The sequence below is a fragment of the Prionailurus viverrinus genome, chromosome A2, assembly GCF_022837055.1.
Source record: "Prionailurus viverrinus isolate Anna chromosome A2, UM_Priviv_1.0, whole genome shotgun sequence".
Lineage (NCBI taxonomy): Eukaryota > Metazoa > Chordata > Mammalia > Carnivora > Felidae > Prionailurus > Prionailurus viverrinus.
Window position 1 is genome coordinate 112,100,096 of NC_062562.1, and position 24,726 is coordinate 112,124,821.

General features: G+C 36.7%; 1 protein-coding gene across 1 annotated transcript in view; it reads left to right on the forward strand.

Moving 5' to 3' along the window:
• The window catches only part of HDAC9 (histone deacetylase 9), a 927,480-nt gene that overhangs the window by 896,039 nt on the left and 6,715 nt on the right, over positions 1-24,726 (forward strand). Inside the window, exon 26 of the mRNA XM_047849221.1 lies at positions 10,437-10,584. Coding sequence (XP_047705177.1) covers positions 10,437-10,584 — 148 coding nt within the window. The remainder of the gene's footprint in view (positions 1-10,436; positions 10,585-24,726) is intronic.

Sequence of the window (24,726 nt, forward strand, 5' to 3'; positions counted from 1 at the left end):
CCAGCAAGAAATTGAATCAGTAATGAAAAATCTCCCAACAAGCAAGGGTCCTGGGCCAGATGGCTTCCCAGGGGAAGTGTACCAGACATTTAAAGAAGAATTAATTGGGGTGTCTGCGTGGCTCAGTTGCTTAAGTGTCTGACTTGATTTTGGCTCAGGTTGTGATCTCAAGGTTCGAGCCCTGCATCAGGCTCTGCACTGAAAGCACAGAGCCTGCTTGGGAATTTTCTCTTCCCCTCTCTCTGCCCTCCCTGGCTTGTTTGCCCACTCTCTCTAAATAAACGGACAAACATAAAAAAATAAAGAAGAATTAATACCTATCCTTCTCTAGCTTTTCCATAATATGGAAATGGAAGAAAAACTTTCAAACTCATTCTATGAAGCCAGCAGTATCTTGATTCCAAAGCCAGACAAAGACCCCACTAAAAAGGAGGAGTACAAACCAGTATCCCTGATGAACATGGATAGGAAAATTCTCAGTAAAATACTAGCAAAGCGAATTCAACAGTACATTAAAATAATTATTCACCGTGATCAAGTGGGATTTATTCCTAGGCTGCAGGACTGGTTCAATATTCTCAAATCAATCAACATGATATACCACATTAATAAAAGAAAGGATAAGAACCATATGATCCTGTGAATCGATTCAGAAAAAGCATTTGACAAAATACAGCATCCCTTCTTGATAAAAACTCTAAGAAATCACAGAATCAATCCCATTTGCAATTGCACCAAAAACCATAAGATACCTAGGAATAAACCCAACTAAAGAAGTAAAAGATTTATACTCTGAAAACTATGGAACACTTATGAAAGTGATTGAAAAGGACACAAAGAAATGGAAAAGAATTTCATGCTCATGAATTGGAAGAAAAACATTGTTAATATATCTATGCTATCCAAAGAAATCTACACATTTAATGTAATCCCTATCAAAATACCAGAAGCATTTTTCCCAGAGCTAGAATAAACAATCCTAAAATTTGTATGGAACCAGAAAAGACCCTGAATAGCCAAAGCAATGTTGGAAAAGGAAAACAAAAGTGGATGCATCACGATTCTGGATTTTAAACTATATTGCAAAGCTGTAGTGATAAAGACAGCATGGTACCAGCACAAAAACAGGCACATAGATCAATGGAACAGAACAGAAAACCCAGAAATGGACCCACAGCTATATGGTCAACTAATCTTTGACAAATCAGGAAAGAGTATCCAATGGGAAAAAGACAGTCACTTCAGCAAATGGTGTTGGGAAAACTGGATGGCAACATGCAGAAGAATGAAACTTGTACTACTTTATTACACCATTCACAAAAATAAATTTGAAATTGATGAAAGACCTAAATTTGAGACAAGAAACTATTAAAATACTATAAGAGAACACAGGCAGCAACCTCTTTGACCTCAGCTGGAGCAGCTTCTTACTAGACATGTCACCAAAGGCAAGGGAAACAAAAGCAAACATGAACTACTGGGACTTCATCGAGATAAAAATCATCTGCACAGTTCAGGGAACAATCCACAAAACTAAAAGACAGTCTACACAATGGAAGAAGATATTTGCAAATAACATTTTGGATAAAGGGTTAGTATCCAAAATCTATAAACAACTTATCAAACTTAATAGCCCCAAAAAAATAATCTGTTGAAGAAATGGGCAAATATATGAATAGACACTTTTCCAAGAAGACATCTAGATGGCTAACAGACACATAAAAAGATGCTCAATGTCACTCATCACCAGGGAAATGCAAATCAAAACCATGATGAGATACCTACCATCACACACCTGTCAGAGTGGCTAAAATTAAAAACACAAGAAACAACACATGTTGGAAAGGATGGGGAGAAAGGGAAAGCCTCTTGCACTATCGGTGGGAATGCAAACTGGTACAGCCACTCTGAAGAATAATATGGAGGTTCCTCAAAAAACTAAAAATAGAATTACCCTGTGATCCAGGAAGTGCACTATTAAGTATTTACCCAAAGGAAACAAAAATACAGACTCAAATGGGTACATGCACCCATGTTTATATCAGCATTATCAACAATAGCCAGACTATGGGGAGATGCCAAATGTCCACTGACTGATGAATGGATAAAGAATATGTGGTATATATGTTATATATGTACATATAATGGAATAATTATCAGCCATCAAAAAAATGAAATCTTGCCATTTCCAATGATGTGGATGGAGCTAGAATGTATTATGCTAAACAAAATAAGTCAATCAGAGACAAGTATCATATAATTTCACTCATCTATGGAATTTAAGAATAAAACAGATGAACATATAAGGGAAAAGAGAAAAGAGGGAAACAAACTGCAAGAGATTCTTAATGATAGAGAACAAACTGAGGGTTGATGGAGGGAAGTGGGTGGGAGATGGGCTAGATGGGTGATGGAGGAGGGCACTTAGTGTGATGAGCACTGAGTGTTGTATATAAGTGATGAAAATCACTGAATTCAACTCCTGAAACCAATAGTGCATTTTATGTTACCTAACTAAAATTTAAATTTAAAAAAAAGAAACTTATTCAGAAATTCAAGGCATGATAGAATTAGCAGATAAAAATATTAGTTACTCCTAATATGAAGAGGAAAGTTGCAAGCATGATGTTCAGAGAAATTAAAAACCTGGAAAATGTGCAAATGGAAGTTTTAGAGATGAAAAATTATTTTAAAAAAATCATTTGAAATTTAAAAAAATATGTACCCTAGAAGAATTAATGGCAGATGATACATTGCAAAAGACAAAAACAAAACAAAACAAAACAAACAAAAACAATGAAGTTGAAGAAGTAATAGGAACTATTCAAAGTGAAGAATAGAAAAGTACTGAGGTGCACCTGGGTGGCTCAGTCAGTTGGGCATCCAGCTCTTCATTTCAGCCCAGGTCATGATCTTACGGTTCGTGAGTTTGAGCCCCACGTCAGGCTCCACAGTGACAGTGTGGAGCCTGCTTGGGATTCTTTCTCTCCCTCTCTCTGCCTCTCCCCCACTCTTTCTCTCTCTGTCTCTCAAATAAATAAACTTCAAAAAAGGGGAAAAAAGAAAAATGCTGAAAAATAGTATATCAGTAATATATTGGACAGCATCAATCAGCTAACATATCTATAATTAGAGTTCCAGAAAAGGAAGAAGTTTGGGAAGTATTTAAAGAAATAGTGGGAAAAGGTTTTATAATTTGATGAAAACCACAAATCCACAGATCCTAGAAGCTCAATCTCAAGCAGAATAAACATGAATAAAATCACACTGAGGAACATTATCATGAAATCTTAAAAGAAGCCAGAGAAAAGAAAAATCATATTGCATAAAAAGAAACAAAACGATGATAAGATGAAGATAAGAATCTTTCAATCTCAGAATAGATAGGTTAAATGACAGAAGCCTGGGATTAAAGACTACATAGTATATGGTTTCATTTATATGAAATTATAGAAAAGGCAAAATACAGTGGCAGAATTTCAGTTATTATTAGGGGCCAAGAAGGAGGGTAAGAAATTCATGCCAAAATTCCAAAATAAGGTTTTAGGGATGAAGAAAATATTCTATATTTCGAATATATGTGTGACTGCACACATTTGTCAACATGCATTATAATCTGCCCTTAGAACTGGTAAATTTTATTGAATATGAACTATACTCAATGAGGCTGATAAAAAAAAAAGATAGTTATGAAATGAAGGAAAAATACCAGCTTTTGAAACTTTTAAAGAATTTCAGTTACAGAAACAGTGTTTTCAAGAGAAAAACATTTAAATTGACCCCTACAAAAATAAGGGAATAAAATAACAAATTTAGTATCAACAGGCAAACCATGCACAAGATTTAATTTTGAAAATCTGTAATTGGGCTTTCAAAGATGTCTATTTGTTGACAGAATCATTGATAAAATTCCTATTCTTAGTTGTGTATTCTGAAATAGAATGAAATTGAGAAGTCATATGATTTTGCAGCATCTAAATTTAGTAAATAAAATTTTATAGAATCATAAATGGAGAAAGCTTTCTTGATAAGTTCAGCTTACATAAAATGTTTGCCAAATAAAGGTACCTGTGAAAGAAGGGAAAAACAGTAGTTGTGAAAGTATTTGGTATTAAGTAGTCACTGATATCAATATTTTAAAAATTGGAAGTGAAAGATATCCCACATATAGCAGAATTTACTACCATAGCACCACACTTGTGAAGATGGGGTCAACCAAAAATATTACAGTCTCTTGAGAAGAATATTTAAAGATGCCACAGTTTCAAATTTATTAACTGTAAAATTCCACTTTGAAGAAGATTTCAGGCAGTTTTATGAAAAAGTATAAAATATTTGGACCACATTGAAAAAAATGCAATCTTCATAAAAATACCAATGATATTCTATTACTGAGAGATATGGCCACAAAATTGATTAACCTATGTGAATATTTAGCAGCAATCATAATTCTGCTTATGTTATTTTCTAATGTTTACATAATCAGTATAAAGTAGTTACTATGCTTTGGCATATATGAATTATAATATTTTTGTTTTTTTAGAATGAATTTTAGTTATGAACATAACTTTTGAATAGGACTATTTTATATTTTATAAGTCCACTGATAAAAACAGTTTGCTGACCAGTAAATGAACATTTCAATGACATGATTTTTATTTTTAGCCCCATTTTAACCTTAAAATTGCCCCAACTTGGATGAAAAATTACCTGGTCGCTCTACTGATACACCAACTTTCAATACATCTTTATTTTTACATATATATACAATACTTTGGATCCCAATAAATGTCTCCATTTTGATTAAAACATCTATCTTAAGCTCTATTAAGAAACTCTGAGCTCTGGAAAATCTCTGTGGGGCCCCTTTAAGTCCCGGGTGTTAATAATCTCTGAAATTGATGGGAATTGGAAATGGTTTACTACCAGCTTCTTGTCCTGTGAGAACATGGTGTGTAATGACAAAAGACAACATTATTTAAGCGCAAGCTTGAGAAATGACTCTAAAACCCCAGAAGGATGAGGGAAGGGTGAGGTTTCAGGGGTCAGGAGGTGTTCAAAGTGTCAAAGGCTTTGGTTGGGAAAACTTTTGGCTAATGTGTTGCTTTTAACACAGCAAATACCTGTTTTTCCAAAACGCTTATTACCAAGAACAATGTTGTTGTTACTGAAGTCTGATTACATAGTACCTGCAGAATGTCCTCTCATGGTTCCTACCTGACCCAATGACACCCCATCTATGGCCTCCCTCTAACTCTTGACTGTCTGCATTTATTACCTGGTTCTTACCTTTATTTTAGATTCATTCTTTGCCTTTACCAGAAAAAACAGAAATGTAGAATAATGAAGGTTAAATAGTCAGAAGGAGGAGGAGGAGGAGGGTTGGGGAAGAGGAGGGAAGGAAAGAAAAGGAAAGAAATAAAAGGAAAGGAATGGTGTTGAAAGTGGGGAGATTTACATAGTGGGCAAAATGAATAAGGATAGAGGATATAACCAAAGAGGGAGTGTGCATGTCCAGTTTTAATGTAAAACTCCTCTCTTTTGACAGTTTTATTGCTTTAGGAGACTAATCCACTGGTGGCTAGTTACTAATATTTTACTTTATAAATAACAGCTCCTGAAAACTCTAGCAGTAAACCTTGGTTCATTTCTCTTGTGTGCTAATAGGGGTATTATTCTTGTGCCAACAGATACGGTATCCTGGCACATATGTTTGTGAAAGAAAAAAAAACCTACTCATCATGTGAAAACATAACCCATAAATATGTAGTTTGAATTGGCTGCATATGGCACAGTCTGTGCTATACCCACTTCCATTTTAATTATTCTCCTTCACAAATAGAGATAGTAGTCTATGAATGCATTATTAATATAGAATATTTCCTTTGTTTTTATAGGCTTTCCAGAGGCCATATTGAATTCAAAGTTTTGGGTTATTTCTGAGTCAGAAACCTCATACATTTGGATAAAAACCAAACTTCCAACGTTTAATCTTAACTTAGCAGGATATTTTATACACATTACATTTTATTCCAAAAGGTGTTAGCTATTTGAAATCTTTCTTACTACTCACATACCTAAAGGCTAAATGTTGAAGAATCATTGTCAGTCATTCTACTGAAAAATTATGATTAACAATTCACACCTTCCATCCTGATTGTGTTTGGGGAGTAAAGATGTTTGTTTTGTCTATGGCCAAGAATTCTCTTCTTAAGGGAAAATGTACAGTGCTTCCAAATTAAAGCCCTTGATTCTAGATGTGCCATATTTTCTAAAAGTGTTTACTGACCTCCTCAAGCGTTTAGAGACTCACAGAGAAGATTTTCTTCCATAACAAATTTATTCTAACATCCAAGTGTAATACATAACATGAGATCAGAAAAATCACTATCATTGAGAATTACAGCAAGGAGACCCCTTTCATTATCAACTCTACCACTATCATGTTATAACTGTGGAAATTGTGCTCCAGAGTGATCCAAATGACTTCTCTGGGACTGGTGTGTAGTCTCCAACCTATAAATCTTGACTTTTAGTTCAGGGCCCCTTCTTCAATGGACTTCTTACTCATGCTCTTCAGTGAGCCCTTATCTCCAGTTTTATGATAGCTTCATCAATGTCTTAGCTGGTAAACAGGTGTTTGCAATAGTATAAGGTTATGAGAAATGAAGAGTAAAAAGGACAAGTCTCACTTGGTAAGTGAGTAAAAACTCACACCATAAAGTCAATAAAAGGTGCGTCAAGTGAGTAACATATCTGAGGAACATGGGTAACCTGTTATTACAAAATATGATTTATTTGGTAAAGCAAAGAATGTATATAATTCGTATATAATATAAATAATTCTTTTAAGTTGGTATTTTTATAGATTGAGTCCATTTTTATATTCTTATGTATATTGGAAAGAGGGTAGAGGAGGACTGAATAAAGGAGGACAACAGAGTACAGAGCAAGAGATATTTTGGAGTCAATCCTGGATGAGGATTTCAGCTTTTCTTCTTCCTAGCCATGTGACGTTAGAAAGGTTACCCAACAGGGGCACCTGGGTGGCTCAGTCGGTTAAGCGTCATACTTTGCCTCAGGCCATGATCCCACAGGTTGTGGGTTCAAGCCCCATGTCAGAGCCTGGAGCCTGCTTTGGATTCTATGTCTCCTTCTCTCCCTGCCCCTCCCCTGCTCATGCTCTGTCTCTCTCTGTCTCTCAAAAATAAATAAATGTTACAAAAAAATTAGAACAATTACCTAATATTGCATCATAATTGTTATGAGGATTAAATTAAATTATAAATTATGAATGTGAAAACATCTAACATACTCCTTGGCACATATTAGGAGTTAATTAATGCTAGTTTCTCTTTCATATAGTGTATAAAACATAATTTAACCCATAAACCACCTGCTACCTGTTGTTTGTTTGTCAGAGGCCCCATATTAGTCACTCTAGAGAAAAAGGAAAGGATGTCATCCAGCATCACCAATTTTCTGAATATCCTGAGCTAAAATAATGTTTAGTAGTAATATTTTGTTTTGGGGTGCCTGGGTGGCTCAGTTGGTTAAGAGTTCGACTTCCCCTCAGGTCATGATCTTACAGTTCATGAGTTTGAGCACCGTGTCGGGCTCTGTGCCAACAGCTCAGAGCCTAGAGCCTGCTTCGGATTCTTTGTCTCCCTTTTTCTCTCTGCCCCTTCTTCCCTTGCACTCTCTCTCTCTCTTAAAAAAAATTTAAAATTTTTTGATAAAAAAATCAAAAATAATATTTTGTGAAACTCATTACAACTGAATGCACTTAGAGATGGAATATGGTATTTCCAACTTGAATAAGATTATAATGACATTGTAAACTAGAAAACTTAGGGTCTTGGAATGGAATTGTCAAATCAGAGTCATCTTTCAAAGTTGAAAGAGGTAGGGGTGCCCTAAATAATAAGCCAAGATACATTTCATTACCTACCTCCTAAACCTCTCTTTACTCCATTCCCTCGTTTCTTTCTGTCACTTCCTTTTAGTTTTAGACATCATCATTTCCCACCTGGATTTTTGCCAAGATGTGAAATTGGTTTTCCTGCCACCACTCTCATCACCTTCCAATTCATCATCCAAGATCTGTCCAGAGGGATCTTTTAAAAACTTAAACCTGATTCCCTGCCTCTTCTGCTTAAAATGGCCCCTTTTCACCTACAGGTTGAAGTCCAACATCATTCACATGTTATTCAAGACAGTGTGTTAATTAACCTATGTCTACAACAACAGTCTCCTTCATCACACTCAAGACTTTAACAAATGCTCCAGTTGTGCCTAGCAATGGACTTTGTAACCCCCTCCACCACTGCCACCGCCACCACCACCACCACCGCCAACAACAGCAACAACAACAATAACAACAACACAGAGACATGAGATTCCAGTCTCTGCACATCTGTGTGTACTATTTCCTCTTCCAGGGTTACTTGCCTCCCTCTATTTAACGTTGACTAACTTCTGATGGTCTTTCAAATACTCAGTCAAGTGTTGTTTTTTCTGGCAACTCTTCTCTCATTTTCCCATCATCATAAGTATATATTCCACTTAGTTCCTCTCAAGATCACATGGGCAATTTCCACACAGAATTGTCATTTAGACCACAAATTTCTTGGTGTGAGGGAAGAATCTTTATGTCCTCAACATCTAGCACAGTCTTAGCTTTCAAAGAAAATGTTAGTTTGTGGGTTCATTCACAGTTAGAATTGCTATCATTTGGTCCTAGTTGAAAGCTTTATGATTCTCATACTTTGGTCAGAATAAGTGATCACAACAAGTAACATTGTAGTAGACAACTAGGGGCGCCTGGGTGGCGCAGTCGGTTAAGCGTCCGACTTCAGCCAGGTCACGATCTCGCGGTCCGTGAGTTCGAGCCCCACGTCAGGCTCTGGGCTGATGGCTCAGAGCCTGGAGCCTGTTTCCAATTCTGTGTCTCCCTCTCTCTCTGCCCCTCCCCCGTTCAGGCTCTGTCTCTCTCTGTCCCAAAAATAAATAAAAAGTTGTAGTAGACAACTAAATGAGAAGTGATTGGGAGATTGGGTCTTCTCCCCTAACATGATATCCATTCCTTTGTGAAGCAGTAAGATAGGGAGAGGCAGATTAAAAAATGTTACAACCGGAAGGGATTTGAGATCTTTCGCCTGTTGTGAGAAGCAGAAATGAAGTGGTCCAGGACCCAGTTATCTTCGTTCCCAATCCAGCATTCATCCATTTGCCTTTTCTTTTTTTTTTTTTTAATTTTTAGTTTATTTTTTAAATTTTATTTTAGAGAGAGCATGAACAGGGGAGATGGGCAGAGGGAGAGAGAGAGAATATTAAGCAGGCTCCACACTTAGCACAGAGCCTGATACAGGGCGTGATCCCATGACCCTAGGATCATGACCTGAGACAAAATCAGGAGTTGAACACTCAACCGACTGAGCTAGTCAGGTGCCCCATCCATTTGTCTTTTCTATTCTAGTAGAACTTTTTTTTTCTGTTTTTTTTTTTTTAAAGTAAGCAAACTCTGCATGCCAAATTCTTTCCTAATTCGTCAGGCTGCAGAGATAGTTCTAACCTGGTAAGTCATGTCAGCACCTAGGAATATTCTCCTGCTTTGATTTGAGATGACTCAATACTTCACACACACACACACACACACACACACACACACACACACTCACACGCAGAATAGCTTAGGGGCTGCAAGAAGGCCATTGACTCTGCTTTTTCATATTTATCCCACTGGCATGTTTTCATGCAATGACCTCCTCTTTTCCTCATTCCCCTTCCCCTCCTCAAAAAATGAAACTTCCGTATGACATGAGGAAGGGTGCCAACATCAACCAGTGCATATATTAAAGTTTTAAATCAATTATTGTTCTAGTACACACCCTGGGGTTAAGAAAGAAAGAACATCCAGGACTAACAAACCTGATTGTTCTGGCAAAGTTGCCATTCAATTCATGCTGGCATTTTGGGGCTTTTCTTTTTCTTTAATATTCTAACCTCATTTTTTTTATAAAAAGGTAATGGCTCAATAGCAATTTTTAACATTACTATTTCATTCAGTTTCTCCATAAGACTTCTACCTCCCAGTCTCTTAAGGATTTCCCAAGGGGCACAATGCCCAGGGTTTACTTACTTGATTGTAGAGACAACTGCCAGTCTGATAGTGAGTTCATTGGACCATGGATTATTCCTCACTTTATTACCCTCTAAGCAAGGGAGAGACTCAGGCTGGGGACTATGAGCACTTCACAACTTGGCAGTCTTAGACTGAGAAATAGACTTAATCATAATATTTAAGAAACCAAATTACAGCTATGTATAGCATAGAGAATTTTAACTCAACAACTGCTCTGAGTTGGACCTATATAAGTAGTCTGATTAATACTGCTCTAAAATTCCTATTAAAATATGATGCATTTTTTTTCTAGGCAAGTACTGGAAGTCAGTTAGGATGGTGGCTGTGCCAAGGGGCTGTGCTTTGGCTGGGGCACAGTTGCAAGAGGAGACGGAGACCGTTTCTGCCATGGCCTCCCTGACGGTAGATGTAGAACAGCCCTTTGCTTCAGAAGACAGCAGGTATGGATCCAAGATGGGGGAGTCATTAAGGTCAGTAACATCCAGGCTCATCATTAGCATTTGTGAACCTCTCTCCAGGCTTTCCTTCTCCTGTCTCCTCCACGTCCACCACCTGTGTTCTCCAAAGCCACAGATGCCACAGCACACACTATAGGCCACCAAGAATTCCATTCTTAGTGGGAAACACAGAACTAGAGCATGTGGTTGCAGTTCACAGAGAAATAGAGGGCGTGAGATACATGGTGAGAAAAATCACTCCTTGTTGAGTAATTTAGTGCAGATCATTATGGAAAGAGCTGCTTGTGGGCTTTACTTCTTAGTTATCTCTCATTTTCCAGATATTCTTTTTCTATCATCATTTTGAAATTACTGTTATAACAAAGTGAAAAAACGAGAGAAGTTGGAGGTATTACTAGTCAATAATTTAGAAAACCTAAACACGTACGAGCTCCTTATATGACTATTCTTGTGGTACAAGGACTGGATAAAGATACAAGTGGCCTGCAAAGGAGATGGGAGTGTGTGAAAAGGAATGTGTGGACTCTTCAGTCTGATTTTATTCTATCTTATGATAAGAAATTGAATCCAGTCAGTCTTCATATGAGTATAGCTTTCAGGAAAAGAAAAATAAGGTTAACCTAAGATTGAGTTTGCTTATTCCCCTTCTGAGAAATGCTTGTTGGTTTGTGCATTTTGGTATTCATCATCCTATCATACAGACAGTGTTACATTCAAGATTTCTTTTAAGTCTGCCAGAACCAAATCCATCACAAATGTACATATATTAACATTGGTGCTTTCTGTAGCTGGCTTCAAAGTCACATTTTCTCAATTTAAAAATGAATCAGGTGAGGCTTTACTAAAGCTCTTCCAGCTTGCACTTTTAAAATGCTTCTGAGAAGGAAATCATATTCCCTCTGTCAATAACATCACCATTAATTACACAGATCCTGCTACCTAGTACCTAGTTGGCAATTTTCCCAAGAATGTGCAAATTTGAACCGTTTTAGCTTTCTTACTTTTACTGGACATTCGGAGTTTAATGGATTTAACATCTTGCTTTGGTGAAGAGCAGGAGATGCATTGAATAAAATATTTCATTTTTATGCAAGTATTTTTCTTACTATAACCATTTAAGACCAGATTACCTGTAAAAAAAAAAAAAGTTGTATAATACTGTATTAGAAGGCATCTTCATATGGGCATCTGGAGCATAAAGGGAAAACTTATTTCACTTCTTCGATAATATGAACTAACCCCCTGCAGTTCCCAGCTAAAAACCAAACCAAGTTCATAATGCAAAGGTGTTGCAGTTATTCCCAAAGCCAAATGCAGTTAGTTGTCTGTCATCTGAGGACTATAAAACTGAGCAAACTAACATCTGTTAGTGTTGGATATAAAAGGAATATATTTGTTCTTTAGAATTCATTTAATATAGAGAAGTGAAGCTAAATTCCAACCTGAGTGAAATGAATTGTAAATAATTTTGCTTAGAATAATTAAGAATGATAAGTCATGTTATAAGCCCCAAGTAGTAAAAACAATCTCAGAACTTTGGCATGAATTCTCTCTATAAGTATGCTTGCTTATCCTCAGGTAAATAATGTGTTTGACTTCTGTTAATCAATGGGGACTTAACCCTAGCTTGAGTTCTCAGTGATTTTTTTTTAAGAGCTCACAGTGATTTTTAAGCTTCCTCTGATAGCAGAGAGAGAATGAGAATGGGAATGTTCTGATGTGTAGGGAAAACAGAGTTTAAGCTTGTGACCTGGATTCATGTTTGTTTACCAGTATGAAACACACTGTATCTATTTTGATTGATTTTTCTTATGGGAAGAAAAGTAGTTTTGCTTGCAATATTTTCCAAGGCTTTGCACTCACTTTTTCAGCAGAGGAAAAGAAAACTTCTAGAATTGGCTTTTGCATTTCTATTGAACCATGCATGAATTTCATCAGAGAGAGTCAGAGACAGAGAACCCTTGAAAGCCACAGCACATTTGTTCTTTTCAGGGGCATGCTATTAGAATTGTCTCCCTACTCAATACAGGAAAGAAGACTTTCAGAATGAGATAAAAAGATGGAAATGTTCTTGGGCCTTTGTTATGAATGTAATATTATAAGTACACAGGAAATTAAAAAATTAGAAAAATCAGAATGCTAAATGAATGGAAAAGAGTGAAGGCAAGATTCTTTTTATAGGAAATTCTTGCCAGTTATTTTGGAGGATATATTGGTGTTTGGAGTGAGATGACTCATTTTGTACTAAGATTTTGGGTAAAGCAGCTCTTTTCCTGGCCAACTCATATCTGACTCATTTACCACTAGTGAATAAGGGATAAAATGCTCCTGGCTAAGAACCATTGTAAGTATTTTTTGTTCATTTTTCTTGGATGGGGGTGGGGGGCAAAAGGGAGATGACAACACATTGCAAACAGCTATTTCATTTTTTACAACTTATTGATGGACCATGAAGAATAAATTATTAGAAAAAAGCTGATATGTGGGGATTCATTTTAGAGATGATTAACTGAAATACAGTTTTCAAAACATAGTTTCAGGTGGCAAAGGACTCGAGTGAGAAAGAAATCAATAGCAGACCAGAAAAAAAAAAAAGACAAAAAAATAAAAGGGGCCCAGTTATATGTTCAAAGATTATTTAAATAGATAGACCTGGTCACTTAGAAGAGAGAACTATGATTTTAGGTTTCTTCTTATTTGCTAGGAGACTTCACCTTTAAAAGATTATAGTTTGCATTGGTTGGATATCTGTTTCAAATGCTTCTACTTTGAAAAGGTCAGTGCAGTATTCAGGTTTATTCTTGGATACCAGTTCAGGCTGTGCTGAAAATCAAGAAAAATCTCTCTCTGACAATCAAAACTTCAGGATGATAAACTATTCAGTTATTGGGAACACATTTACAATCCAGAATTCCTGAGTGTTTCTTTCTCTTTTTTTAAACCAAAACAGAAACTGAAAGTTACATTTTCTTTTCTTTTTTTTTTTTTTATGTTTATTTATTTTTTTAGAGAGAGCATGTGAGCATGCGCAGAGGAGGGGAAGAGAGAGGGGGAGAGAGAATTGTAAGCAGGCCCATGCTATCCGCACAGAGCTGGGTGCAGGTCTTGATCTCACAGTTGTGAGATCAAGACTTGAGCCAAAATCAAGAGTCAGACACTTAACCGACTGAGCCACCCAGGTACCCTGAAAGTTATATTTTTCAAATGTCAGTTTGACCTGTTGATTATAGTGTGAACCATGTTAGATTTTCTTAATACATTCCAATCTGGTTGTTTATTTAATTATTTAGTCTTCTAATTTTGGCAACTTTTCTCATGAGATGGTTTCAAGTCATTATATAATACAGAAGTATGAGAAAATATATGATTCTAAGCATAGCCATTTTGTTTTTTGAATAACTGTCTTACTCATGAGTATAAAAAATGTATAACGATAAATTGGAAAATCCCAAGTATCATCTCCCTATTACTGGTGATAGTGAATGGCCTATCACTAGTGCCAAGGACATTTTCAACCACATTTTTGTGTATCTGAATATTTATATAGAAATATAGACTACTATTAAAGACACATCCATGTCTAGTATTCCTAGAAACACAACTTTGTTTTCTCTTCTTTAGGATTATATCTCCAAGGCTTCTAAAGCTAAATATTGCACAAATTATGAAGTTTTCTGATTTTTTTTTCTATGATGCCATTATTTTGAGCACTTGTTTATCTAACCAAGCAAACATTCCAATATAAACTTTATTCTGAATTTTCATCCAGTGTCAACAAAATCTTAGTTGAAAAATGGGCTAAGTGGGCTAACGATTTGGAAGCTCCTGGTAAAAGGAAGGATAATCTGTCCCTTCTTCTCTTCTTTTTCCTCTTCTTTCTGGGGACCATCTTTTTATCTCTGTTTTTTGGTGCCTATCATATGGTCACGGGGTATGTTTAAAGTCTGACTTAGCATGTTAGGGTTCAACCCAGTGCCCATTTATATATTTTAGGGTTCCTTCTGAATTCTTAAAAGAAGTGTTTTCTAAGGAAAAAGCACATTTGAATGGGACTATAAGTAAAATAAGATCACATGATAACTTCAGCTTCCTATCATTTCATCTTCATCTCTACTCCTTCACTCTTTTCTTCTTAACACTACAAAGGATGAATAGAGTCTGAATCAGCTTGCACAGATTCAGATCCCAGCACCAACTTAATAATTGTGTGGTCTCAGGCAAGTTACTTATCTCCCTGGGCATTGTTTTCCTTGTATTTAAAATGAAGGGAAAATTTCATAGGGTTTTGAGAAGAAAATGAAACAGTACATCTTAACACAATACCTAATACATAGTAAATACTCAGTACAGATTGGTTTCATTATTTTTTCCATCATTTTTCTTCTTCCACAATTTATTTTTGCCTCCTTTAATACATAGTTCATCATCCAGTGATGTATATTAGAATATGAAGGCTGTACCTGGGCATCTATGGCTGACTGTTCATAGGTTAAATCAGTAGTACAGTCATTAAACACAAGGGATTGACAAATAATCTCTAAGCAATAAATTGGTTGAGTTCATTAATCTGTAATTAGCTGACTTAACTCAAGACTTTCACAATGCCTAATACATTGTAGGTAATAAATAAATACTTAATGAATGAATGAATCCAAAGAGAGAAGATGAAATACTGTGAAAATGGCAACATTTTGTAATGATACCTTAGCAATTCTTGTCTCTCTCGATTTACTATGTTTTGTGAGAGAATTAGTATTTTTATATTTTTATAAGAGTTTTCAAAATGTTTATTTTATATGTATTTTTAATAGGACTAATTGACAATGTCAATTTTCAGATAACTAGAAACCATAGTACTCATATCATAAAGATGGATTGACTGAATAAATACAATAAAGGAGGGAGGAGGCAGCAAAGTATCTTCCTGAATGGAGAAAGGAATTGTATTTAGGGAGGGAGACAAACATGGGAGTGATGCTGACAGATTACAGGATTATCCTCCAACCTGCGGAATGAGGAAAGAGAATATCCAGTCCATTCATTCTTTAAACACATCTGATTATTCTGTATGTGCTGGACAAAGTGTTGAGATTCAGGGTCACAAAGCTTCCTCACAGTCCCCAAAATGTTCATATACTTGAGGATTTTATTACTTTTCTATTGCTAGCTTTAAAAATTACTGTAAAATTAATCAGTAGCTTAAAATGACAGAAAGGTCAGAAGGCTGACAAGTCTCTAGGCTAAAATCAAGAGGTTAGCAGGGCTTGAGTCCTGTCCTGGAGGATCTAAGAGAGAATCTGCATCCTTGTCTTTTCCAGTTTCTAGAGGCTGCCTGTATTCCTTGGCTCATGACCCCCTTCTGTATCTACAAAACCAGCAGATATACATCCTGCTGACCTTTCTTCACTTATCACATCTCTATCTAACTGAAAGAAGAAAGCTGGGAAAGCTGGCTTATAAACTGGGAAAGATTCCCTGCTTTGGAAGACTCATGATTAGATTAGCTCCACTAGGATAATTAAGATAATTTCTTCATCTCAAGGTACTTAACTTTAATCACATCTTCAAAGTCAGTTTTGCCATGCAAAGTGACTATATTCACAGCTTCCCAGGATTAGAACATAGACACCATTGGAGGCTATTATTCTTCCTACCATAGGATTAGACATGAGCAACCAACTATAATAAGTGGCAAGTATTTTGCTATATTGAGCTGTAGAAAAAAAAGAAGACCTAAGACAGACCAAGAAATGGGAAACAAATCACAGAGCAGAACAACTGAGCCAGGGTAGGAAAATATATAGGATTTCACCTAGTAAATAAGAAGAAAGGTATCTTGAGATAGAGACAATAGCTTGAGCAAACCATCTACTTTTTTAAACTTCTACTGCCAACACTGAGTCCAAAGTACCTTCATCTCTTGTCCAAACTCTTATAGTAGTTTCCTTACTAGTTCCCATATCCATTTTTTCTTCCTTTCTAATCCAGTTTCTGCGGAGCAATCCGGGACCTCTTCAAAACAAAACAAAACAAAACAAAAAAAACAACTGGAGAGCAAATCCTGTCATGCCTCGGCTTAAAACCCTTCATTGCCTTTCCATTCCATTCCATTAGCATTATCATTCTTAACAGGACTCATAAGCCTCCATGATCAGTGAACTTATTTCATTTTTTTTTTCACTTGATCTTAGCCAAAAGGCCGAGAAGCGATATTTCATTTTTTTTTTCAAACTGGGACGTACCTTACATATACTAGTATGCACAAACAGATTTTTTTAACCTATTCCATACAAATGAACATCACTCAGAACAAGATCAAGAACATTTTCCTCAGCCAGCAAGTTGCCTTGTGCCTCTTAGTCAACGCCATTTCTTCCAGAGGTAATTCAGTTTTTTTGTTTTTTGGTTTTTTGGTTTTTTAAAATAGTTTCAACACTGTAGATTAGTTCTGCCAAACATTAAGTTTAATTTAAAGGGAATCAGTAGGTCATACAGATTTTTGTCTTATTTTACTCCACTAAGCATAATGCTTTTGAGACCCATATAGTCAATAGCTTGTTCATTTTTGTTACTGTGCAGTATCCTCCTGTATAAACACACCATAAGCTGTCTATCCTGTGGGTGGGCGTTTGGCTTGTTACCTACTTGGGGCTATTAATTTATTTCTCTGGGGGTTTTTAATGAGACATAATTGACATGTAGCATTATATTTTAGGTATAAAACATAGTGACTTAATATATGTATATTTTGTGAAATAATCACCACAATAACCCTAGTTAACATTCATTAGCACACATAGTTATAATTTTTTTCTTGTCATGAGAACCCTTAAAATGTATTCTCTTAACATTTTTCAAACAAAAAACCACAGTGATATTAATTATAGTCACTATGAGGTACCTTACATCCCCAGGACTTATTTATTTTATAATTGGAAGTTTGTACCTTTAGACCACTTTTATCCATTTTACCTTCCTCTTACCCCTACCCTCATCTCTGGCAACTACCAGTCTGCTCTCTGTATGTGTAAGTTCAGAGGTATGTGTAAGATTCCACAGGTAAGTGAGATCATATAGTATTTGCTTTCTCTGTCTGATTTATTTCACTTAACATAATGTCCTCAAGGTCCATCCAAGTTGTCACAAATGCCAAGATTTTCTTCTTTTTATGGCTGAATAATACTCCATTGTGCCACATTTTCTTTATCCATTCATCCACTAATAAATACTTAGGTCGCTTTTATGTCTTGGCTATTTTAAATCATACCGCACTGAGTATGGGGCTGAATATATCTTTTCAAGTTATTTTCTCATTTCCTTTGATAAATACCCAGAAGTGGAATTGCTGGATCATAATATAGCAGTTCTATTTTTAATTTTTTGAGGAACTCCCATAAAATGTTTTCATAGTGGCTGCACCAATGTACAATCCCACCATCAGTGCATAAGGGTTCTCTTTTCCCTTCATCCTTGCCATCATTTGTTATATGTTGTCTTTTTGATAATAGCCATTCTAACATGTATGAGATGGTATCTCATTGTGGTTTTGATTTGCATTTACCTGATGATTACTGGGCGTTTAGCACCTTGTCATGTCCTGTCAACCATCTGTGTGTCTTCTTTAGAAAAATGTCTACTCAGGTCCTCTGCCATTTAGGGATATTATGAATAAAGCTATGAAAATTTATTATTGTGGTAAAAAGCATGTAACATAACATTTTCCTTCTGAACCATTTTTAAGTATACAGTAGTGTTAACTGTATGCCCATTATTGTGCAACATATCTCTAGAATTTTTTCATCTTGCAAAACTAAAGGTCTATACCTATTAAACAGCAATTTCTCTCTCCCCTATTCCCCAGCTCCTGGCAACCACTATTTTACTTTCTGTTTCTAACAATTCAACTGCTTTTGATACCTCATATAAGTGGAATATGCAGTATTTGCCTTTTGTGACTGGCTTACCTCACTTAGCAAAATGTCCTCAAGGTTCATCCATATTGTAGTATATGATTAGGTTCTATCCTTTTTAGTGCTGAATAACATTCCATTGTAGGCATATGCCACATTGTCTTTATCATTCGTCTATTAATGGACATTTAGGTTGCCTCCACCTCTTGGACACTGCGAATAATGCTTCAATGAATATGGTATGCAATTATCTCTTCAAGATCCTGTTTTCAATTCTTTTGGATATATACCCAGAACTGGAATTGCTGGATCATATGGTAATTATATTTTTAATTTTTTGAGGAACCTAAGTCTCTATGAAATTTTTGTACAAGTTTTTATTTTGTGAACACAGCACTCAATTTTCTTTGATATATACCTAGGAATAGAATCGCCAAGGTTTAGGGAAGCCATGTGTTTGTAATACACTTCCAAACTGCTCTCCAAAATGGTCGTGCCATCTTTCATTCCCATCAGCAATGAATGACTACTCCAATTATTTCATATCCTCACCTGCACTTTGTAAAATCAGTCTATAATTTTAGCCTTTCTAGCGGACATGTAATGGTATCTTACTGTGGTTTTTATATTTTTTTCCAAAGACCTATATTCATGTTAATATCATGCCCCTTGGCACATATACTCCATACTGTTTGGAATACTTTTCTTCCCTTTCTTCCCACTTGACCATGTACTGGCCTCCCCATTTTCTTCCACTTATCCAAAAAATTCAGATCAAATATCACTCCCTCTTCTTGGAGAATATTCACTGACCATCAATCCCCAAATTAGGTCAGGTACCCCTGTTCTATTTTCTGTCTCCTCAATACTTGTAGTACCTAGAACAGAGCCAGGGTACATAATAGACATGCAGTAATTATAATTTTAATCAGTGAGAGATTCAGTAAACTGTGGAGTGCCAGAATTAGTAGACATGTGGAGCTTTGGGAGCTGTGGGAAGGTAAGTGTGGCAGCCATTCTGGAAAGCAGTTTAGTACTATTTACTATACACAAAGCATATTAACTAGTAATCCTGCTTCTGAAGATGGTCTTGTCTAAAGTCATTAAAGTATATATATAGTAGGAAGTTCACTACAGTTTTATTCATGGTGGGTAGACAGAGGGAGTCAAACCTGGGGTCCATTATTGGGAGAATGAAATAGTTAAAATGTGGCAGATATATATATATATATATATATATATATATATATATATATATATGTATATATATGTATGTATATATCATGGAGATACCATGTAATACTTGGCAGTGACAGACTAGATAAACATAACTGCATGGATAGATCTAGTAAATGCAGAACTAAGTGAGAAAATTAAGCAACAGAAATTATATATATAATATATGTATATATTATATATAATATATATAAATATGTAAGTTTATACATAATATGTAAATATATAAATATATTAATTACATAAAATAAAAATATATGCTCACAAAACAATAATACATAGCTCTGAAGAGTACCCTACAAACAAAATAATGTACATAACAGGCATTAGATTGTCTGCCTTGAAGGAGGAAGAAAAAGTAAGATAATAATGGGATTCAAACAAGTCAATGAAACAAGAGAAAACACATATTACTAAATGACATTATTCATATAAACAAAGAAATACTGTTTTAAAAATCATAGGAAATTAAATACATTTTGGGAAATGTACAAGAATGTAAGGCAAATACAAGAATTTAAATTTATGCTATATATTTTCTCAAGTTAAATTGTTTACTTTCTGCTTTATATTTTTGTAAGTTATCTTAACCTGTGATTGCTGGACTGAACAGATCCTTCTCTTAAATATATGTAATCTTCACCCTTTATTGACAGAGAATCATCAGTGTTCACTGTTAAGTTGGCTGGCTAGAGTAGAAGTTTATGTCTTCCAATTAGCCAAACTATTGTACTAAAATTTATCTTTGGAGGTTTTATTTTATAGATATTGTTGACCTTACTGTATCTGCATCTTACCTACTTACAAATGGAATTAAATATAAAAATGTAAAGATTGCATCTCTTCCCTTTCCCTATCTCTTTCCACAACTGTATTTTTGCTAATCAAGGTAAGCTTGGTGTATGTGTACATTGATTATGGAAATGGGGAGCCCCCACATTTCCAGAGCATTGCTTCTCACTGTTTCACAAAAAAAAAATACATTAATGGGGCGCCTGGGTGGCTCAGTCAGTTAAGTGTCCGACTTCGGCTCAGGTCATGATCTCGCAGTCTGTGAGTTCAAGCCCCACATCAGGCTCTGTGCTGACAGCTCAGAGCCTGGAGCCTGCTTCGGATTCTGTGTCTTCCTCTCTCTCCCGTTCATGCTGTATCTCTCACTGTCTCAAAAATAAATAAACGTTTAAAAAAATTTTTTTAAAAATACATTAAAAGGTCATTCCTCACCAAGTTCATTTTCTAAGTGTTTCACAAAGATGATTTCTTTTTAAAAAATCCTTTTAAAGAAATATGTAGACTATAAAACAGATATCTAGGGGATAGGAATTAAATAAAGACAATACCACCTCCACTGAAAGCTATGTATGTGAAAAGGGAAATACTATAAATTATCACAGTGGCAGATGTAAATAATACAGTTCTTCTGTAATTGTTCAACACTTTACAGTGTATAAAGCATGTTCTTTTAAATTACATCTCTGAGGGCAAGTCAAGGAATATTTCAGTTTTAAAGAGAAAATTGAGACTCTACAAATGTTGACTTGCTCAAAGTTAAATTTTAGAAAGTGGTAGAACTGGGACTTAAGCACAGAGCATTTGCTTTGAAATCCAGGAGATTCTACAACTTTCTATGCTACTAACACTATCTCTATGCAGCAAGACACAGAGAGAATTGGTTAGTTATGTGGATGCATATTTGATTCAGGAGAAGGTGGGGATTAGTAAGTGGACTATTTCCAAAAAAGTGGTTAGTATGAAATAATTTTTTTTTACTTTAGAGAGAAAGTGCATGAGTCGAGGAGACAGAGAGAGGGAGAGACAGAGAGAGGGAGAGAGAATCTTAAGCAGGACTCACACTTGGTGCAGAGCTAGACATGGGGCTTGATCCCAAACTCTGGGATCATGGACCTGAGCCGAAATCAAGAGTTGGACATTCAACTGACTGAGCCACCCAGGTGCCCCAAAGCATGAAATGATTTTGAAGGGAGGAAAGAGAAGAGAAGCATCTGTTCATGTCCTCAGAGTTTAGGCTGGACATGTATGTATCTGAAGAATGCACAGATCATCCACCAAGGATAGATATGTGTTACTTACATCTGTGACCCATGGAATGTTTTCTCTCTATACTATTGTCTCTGAAATTCCAGCCATAATTGAGTCCTGGGTATGGGGGTAAAGATCATCTTATTGTAGATTTGGGTTAGAAATAGGAAAATTCAGGTTGGGGGAATGATGTCACTATTATGGGAGAGCAGAGACCTGAGCTTTTTTCCCCCAACAAAGACCAATAATTGGATACCTGTCCACGAACAAAAACAGCTCTGGGAGAGCTTAGCAGTCTACTCACAAACTTTAGCAGAACAGTGGAACAGAAAACCTGAGAATAACCACATAAAAAGGGAATGAAGAACAGCTTCATTTTGCCTGAGTCATCCATTCTCCAGACTGACACTACTCAGCACCAGGAGGGCCTCAGCTAGAAAGAGTTCCCCTTGCTGGGAAGAGGAGAGTGGGATGAGTGACCAGCATCCCCACCCTTTTGGGACACTGCAGGAAGGACCTACTTCAGTTTCACCCCACCCAGAGAACTGGCAAAGCTGAGACATGTAGAGATGGCCTGGAACAAGGAAGAAGTGTGGGCACAACCAGTATCAGAAATGCAATGGGAGGGGCGCCTGGGTGGCTCAGTCGGTTGGGCGACCGACTTCAGCTCAGGTCATGATCTCACGGTCCGTGAGTTCGAGCCCCGCATCGGGCTCTGTGCTGACAGCTCGGAGCCTGGAGCCTGTTTCAGATTCTGTGTCTCCCTCTCTCTCTGACCCTCCCCCGTTCATGCTCTGTCCCTCTCTGTCTCAAAAATAAATAAATGTAAAAAAAAAAAATTTTTTTTTTAAAAAAAGAAATGCAATGGGAGTGATCATGGTTCCCAGTGACATGCTCTGCAGGGAACCCAGTAGCTTTTACTGCTGAAGAAACCAATGTCCAAAACAGCTCCTTCAGACCCCCTGGAGATTTTACACCAGGTTTTTACCCCAGAGGTTTTCATGTTCATGTTATCTAGTTTCCCAAGTCTCTCCTCATTTCTTCCCTCTGTCCCCCATGCCTCTGCAGCCTGGGATTTATACTGGCAGCCAGCCCCAGCTTGTGTGGCTGCACCAGTGCAAGACACCAACATGGACCCCTGCCATTGATCCACCACCATGCACAGACTCAGGGATAGCCCCTCCAGCTGTGCACCAGCACGCTGCTGGCCTGACTCTCATCACCAGCCTCCACTGCCATTTGTGCACCCATAGCAAGACCCTGCAGCCATGGGAGTCCATTCTGACAGTCATGGCCCCCACAACTGGCAGAGAACAGGATTCAGCCCTATCTTCTGTCTCTGGCCTGAACTCTTGAGCCCAGGAGCAGCTAGGCCCTTCAACTCTGTACCTGCATACTCTTGGCCAACTCACTAGCCTCAACTGCCATGTTTATACCTATGGTGAGGCCTTGCATCTACAGGAGCATACTCCAAAAGTCAAGGCCCACAAAGTTTCATGTAGGCCCACATCTAAACCTGACTCAGACCCAGTGATTTGAACCATTGGGCTCACCTGCATCTAGGCCCTTCAGCTGTGTCCTTGCACCCCACTAACCTGAATCCCAGCATTGGCCTCCACTGCTGTGCCCCTGGGAAGGCCTTGTAATCACAGGAGTGATTATGAATTATTGGAATCTCAGTAGAAGAAGGTGACAGAAAGCTTATTTAAAGTAATAATGGCTTAAGGTGCCTGGGTGGCTCATTCAGTTGAGAGTCCAAATCAATTTCTGCTCAGGTCGTGATCTCGTGGTTTGTGGGATCAAACCCCACGTCTGGCTCTGCACTGACATTGTGGAGCCTGCTTGGGATTATCTCTATCCCTCTCTCCTGCCTTTCCCACCCTCAAAATTAATAAACTTAAAAAATACAAAGTAGTAATGGCTGACCTTCCCAAACCTGAGGAAAGATTTAGATAACCTGGGTTCATGAGACTAATAGGTCAGCTCAAAATTCCAATACAAAATTATATTCTTGGGGGTGCCTGGGTGGCTCAGTCAGTTAAGTGTCCAACTGATTTCAGCTCTGATCATGATCTCATGGTAGTGAGATTCTCTTTCTCCATCTCTTTCTCCCCCTCTCCCCCACTCATGTGTGTGCGCGCTCTCTCTCTGTCTCTGTCTCTCTCTCGCCACAAAACAAAACAAAACCAAAAAAAAAAGACCTTCTGTAAGACACATTATAATAAAACTCTAAATCAAAGACAAAGAGAAATTTAAAAGTATCAAGAAAAAAAAATTATCTCATACTAGGGAACTTCAGTAAAGATATCAGTGGTTTTCTCAGCAAAAACCTTGTAAGCCAGGAAAGAGTGGGGTAATATATTCAAATGCTGAAAATAAAACACTGTCAACCAGGATAGTTTATTTAGCAGAGTGGTCCTTCAGAAATGAAGGTGAGATAAATTTTTTTCCAAACAAACAGAGGCTGAGTAAATTCATCACACAACACCTGCCTTAGAAGAAATGCTGAAAGTAGTTCTTATAAGCTGAAGAGAAAGAATGATACTGAATAACTTGAAAACATGAAAATATTCTGTATACTAGTAAAGGTAAGAATACAGTCAGAATCAGAATGTTCTAATACTGTAATGTGATGTTGTATTAACCACTTAACTCTAGTGTAAGAGTTAAAGGGCAAAAGTATTAAAAATAGATATAGGTACAATAATTTCTTAACAGATACATAGTATAAAAAGATGTAAAGTGTGACATAAAAAGCGTAAAATGTAGGGAGGAGGAGTAAAAGGGTAGAATTTTGCATGTGAGCAAAGTTAAGTTGTTATCAGATTAAATAGACTGTTATATGTACAAGATGTTTCAAGTAGGCCTCAGACTAACCACAAAACAAAAAGCTATAGTAGGTACACATGAGATAAAGAGAATGGAATCAAAATATACC